The sequence below is a fragment of the Myotis lucifugus genome, unplaced genomic scaffold (assembly GCF_000147115.1).
Source record: "Myotis lucifugus unplaced genomic scaffold, Myoluc2.0 scaffold_7467, whole genome shotgun sequence".
Classification (NCBI taxonomy): domain Eukaryota; kingdom Metazoa; phylum Chordata; class Mammalia; order Chiroptera; family Vespertilionidae; genus Myotis; species Myotis lucifugus.
Genome location: NW_005878515.1, coordinates 2,691 through 7,308, shown reverse-complemented (window position 1 = coordinate 7,308; position 4,618 = coordinate 2,691). Strand labels below are relative to the sequence as shown.

General features: G+C 47.1%; 1 protein-coding gene across 1 annotated transcript; it reads left to right on the top strand.

Annotated features, from left to right (window-relative positions):
* Window positions 1–655: 655 nt before the first annotated feature.
* Window positions 656–3,962, top strand: LOC106696034 (zinc finger protein 277-like; the record flags this gene model as incomplete). The annotated part of the gene is made up of 3 exons (XM_023749384.1): window positions 656–744; window positions 1,755–1,837; window positions 3,864–3,962. Coding segments are annotated over 3 exons (265 nt in total), but the record flags the coding sequence as incomplete, so codon positions are not given.
* Between the last annotated feature and the right edge of the window lie 656 nt (window positions 3,963–4,618).

Here is a 4,618-nt window from a genome sequence, read left to right as displayed (position 1 = left end):
GGTTCGATTCCTAGTCAGGGTACATGCCCAGGTTGCAGGCTCGATCCCCATTGGGAGGCGTGCAGGAGGCAGCCGGGCAATGATTGTCGTCACTGATGTTTCTATCCCTCTCTCCATGTCCTTTCCTCTGTGAAATCAATAAATAAATTTTTTAAAATATTTTTTAAAACTTGACCATCTTTCCAAAGGCCAAGTTCACCACACATCAGACACATACGGAACTTTTTTGGAGCTCTTTTCTCTTGTTATAGAGACATTGGCTGACTTCTCATCCCATTATTATCATGACATCTGTTATTTTGATGTGTTAAGATAGACACCCAACTTTCCATTGATTGGAAAATGTGTACATTTTTAATTCATATAAATTAAGTGTGATTTCAGAAAAACTTCATTATCACATAAAATAATTGATTTTTAACTTCCCATATGGCTGTTTATTGAATTTGAGGATAGTCGAGTTTAATCATTTCCATGCCTTTACGGGGTAATTTCACTTTATTAAATACTTATTTTATACTTCTACAATGTTCTGCCTTTCGATGTATAAATTGTCTAGCAGTGTTCAGTCAACATTCGCTTTGTGGCTTTGGATAATTAAATGTTAAAGGGCTGTATTGAGTCTCCTCACCACCTTTTTTCTTTGCCTGCCCAGGTACATCCTGTACTGGAGGAGGAGGTTCAGGGAGCAGCCCATCACCGACTTCTGCAGCGTGATCCGAATCAACTCCACCGCTCCGCTGGGTCAGTGCGCTTCGGGGCTGCCGCCTTTTCCCGGGACCCAGAATTCAAAGGGGGAGTCCCACTTCCTCAAATCAGAATTCTCTCACTTCCCCGAGAGCCAGCCCCACTGCTTCCTCCCTGTGTCACTCAGCACTGACCCTATAGACCAGCGGTTCTCAACCTGTGGGTCGCAACCCCTTTGGCGGTCGAACGATCCTTTCACAGGGGTCGCCTAAGACCATCCTGCATATCAGATATTTACATGATGATTCACAACAGTAGCAACATTACAGTTATGAAGTAGCAACGAAAATAATTTTATGGTTAGGTCACAACATGAGGAACTGTATTTAAAGGGCCAGAAGGTTGAGAACCACTGCTATAGACCCTCCTACTACCAATCCAAATTAAACTGCTGTGTTATTGTTGCCTAACTTCAATAAAGCTAAGAGACCAATACTTCAGAGGAGAGCTCTCAATAGACACACACATAGATATAGATATAGATATATAGATATAGACATAGACATAGATATAGATATATAGACATGGATATAGATATGGTTATGGATATAGATATAGATTAGATAATAGATATGGGTATGGACATGGATATGGATATAGATATGGATATAGGTAATGGATATAGATATGGATATAGATTAGATATGGATATGGATAAGGATATAGATATAAATTAGATATGGATAAGGATATAGATATGGAAATAGATATAGAGTAAATATGGATATAAGTATGGGTATGGATATAGATATGGAGGATATAGGAATGGATATGGGTATGGATATATATTAGATATACATGTGGATATAGATTAGATATGGATATGATAAGGATATGGATATAGATTAGATGTGGATATGATAAGGATATGGATATAGAATAGATATGGATATGGATAAGGCTATGGATATAGATTAGATGTGGATAAAGATATAGACACACATATTTTAAGGAGTAAGGCCTGGGGAAAATGGTAAATATTGTCTCACTGATTTCTCTCCTCACAGAAGAGCAGGACAGCTACTTCCTGCTGTGTGACGTGCTGCCGGAGGACCGGGTGCTGAGGGAGGAGCTGCAGGCGCAGAGACTGGTAAGGCCTGTGCGAGGGACGCACAGTGGCTGGGAACACACACTCGTCACTGTGCTGTTCTCTCGTTGTTGCTGGTTTTACTTTTATTCCGGAAACTTTCAAACATGCACAAAAGAGGAGGCACTACATCCAGACCTTAGAACAGTAAAAGCGTGCCTGTGACTGAAGATGAAAGCCTTCCGTGCTAAAAACGCAGGGGCAACTTGGGGCTCTGCTTTGCTTCCTGGATTACCTCTAAAATAACAGCAAAGCTTCCACATTTAGGTGTAATTTTAACCGCCTGACACATGCTGGGGTTCAGCCGTCGTGGAAAAATGCCATCGGCTGACATGGAGTGGAATTGAACGCTCCCCCCACTGGAATGCACTCTGCCCACCCCGGCTTTTATCCTGGCCAGAGGCCTGTGCTTGGTGCACACAGTGGCCTTTCTCCTTTCCAGCCTGAGCCGCGGAGAGCTAATTTTAATACCTCAGCAGCTGTCGTCTTTAAAAAGGGTAACAGTGTATTCGAGTGTTAAGTGTTCATTTTCATAAGTCCAACAGGAAGTCATTTTTAAGTTACTTTGTTTAAAAGTGCGGTTTTTCATTGCTGTTTGTGGTTACGCTCGATTATTACTTGGAATGGGCCCGTCCTTCCTTCAGGGGCTGCTTATTAGTGCTCCTGGGACCTGTGGACTCGGCCAGATGTGTTATGAGGGAACTGGGAGGTCACTGTTTCTGCTAAATCCTCAAGAGGGCGCGGAGGAAAATAGACCCCGTCGACCGTGACCACGTGATCTGAGAAGTCCCTGAGGCGCGTTATGTATTGTGAACGTCCCCAATGGTGATTTCTCCCGCAAGGAAGATGGTATTGTTGGATGTTGATTTATATGCAAGAAAAATATGCTTTTTCTATAGCAGCAAACCCAATGAAGTAGCAGGACTCCTGAGGTTCTCTTTTCCTATTCTCACGTCTTAACATCTGCAAAACAGGGATCAATTTGCTGTCATCCTTTATGGATTTGTTTGCTTATACCTATTCATAATTTTTCATTTCCATTAGTTTTGTCACTCTTGCCCACGGTGGCCTTAATTGAGAATGGCCAAGCAGTCATAATGTGGGTACCCACAGGGTCTCTTTGTAAGAACTCAAACCCCACTGCTTCCGCCCTGTGTCACTCAGTACAGACCCTCCTACAACCAACCCCACTGCTTCCGCCCTGTGTCACTCAGCACCCAGAGTCTTTACTGAACGTCTATAGATAGACTCACGTCCCTAGAAATAGCTGTATCCATTATTGTAGATGACAATTAAATTCTGACCCAGTTCCCGTCTGGGGGTTTTCCCCACATCCAGCGGTTCCCCAACATCAGGAGGTGTCCTACATTCAACTCACTTTGGACACTTGTCTTCCCAAGAGCATAGGGACCTCAGGTTAAGGGCTCAGCCCCTACTTCAGATGCCAACCACAAGCCCGGGCCCCCTGCTCTGACCCACCGGCTGTAGAGCGAGGTGCTCCTTGGGTTCAGTGAATCTGCTAGAGCAGCGCACAGAGCCCCGGAAGCCTGTTGGCTGGCTGGTTACGCATGTGTCGCACAGATAGGAGACAGCGACTAAGCTCAGTTGGGGGAGCAGCACAGGAAGGCCCACGCAGGGGCCTCTGCCCGTGGATCCGGCCGGAGGACAGCACGTGGACACATTGTGGTCCATCAGCCCAGGAGCTCCGCCCCTGTCCTGTGGGTCGGTGTGGAGGCTCAGGCTGCGGGACCAAACCATCGGCCGTGGGTGACGGAGCTCGGCCTCCAGCTGCTCGCCTGCAGGGAGGTGGGGAGGGGTGGGCCTGAAAGTTCCGATCCTCGGATCACGTTGACTCCATGTCCCAGTCCCTGGGTGCCCCCAGAGTCGCTCCCGTGCACAGCAGGAGACACCCATGCAGCCTCGACCCCTAGCAAATGCCAGGGACCTCAGGAGCCGTGTGCCAGGACAGAGGCAAGACCAAACAGACACTTCTCACTGCAGATCACATCACACCTGTCACCATCCTCAGTCCCACAGACGGATGGAGGTGCTGAAAGTGAGCCTGATGGCAGCTTACAGAAGCAACTTGCACAGAACTGCAGGCCGCTCACACAGTCACTGAATTCCTGCCTAACCAGGTGATCGCACCCAGAAGTCAAGGCGGGCGTGTTGTAAAAGCGGGTGGCCTGAAGCAGAAGGACTATGACATGTGCTACGGAGACGATGGTAGAATGACCTGTAGCGCTTGTGAAGACGGAGGCCAGGCACGTGTCACACTCAGGACAGCCTCTACCCCAGAGGTCCTCAAACTACGGCCCGCGGGCCACATGCAAATACAAATATTGTATTTGTTCCTGTTTTGTTTTTTTACTTCAAAATAAGATATGTGCAGTGTGCATAGGAATTTGTTCATAGTGTTTTTTTAAACTATAGTCCGGCCCTCCAACGGTCTGAAGGACAGTGAACTGGCCCCCTGTTTAAAAAGTTTGAGGACCCCTGCTCTACCCCATGGAACGCGCTCGGCAAGTGTTGTTGATCGCGCAACTACCAATAATACCGCATCTCACCAGTGAGAAGGCCTGGGGAGCGGGAGAGCTGTGGAAAGGGAGGGAGGGTGCATACAGACCTAAGTGGACAAGAGAAAATCCTGGTGTCCTAAATGACATTACAGTGGCGGAGAGTGAGGGCAAGAGGCGGGAGTGGTTAGCCAGTTAGCAGCTGTGGGCCCCTAACAAGGCGCTCCCACTCCTTAATGTATGTCGGAGCCGTGACTCAACCTCCACC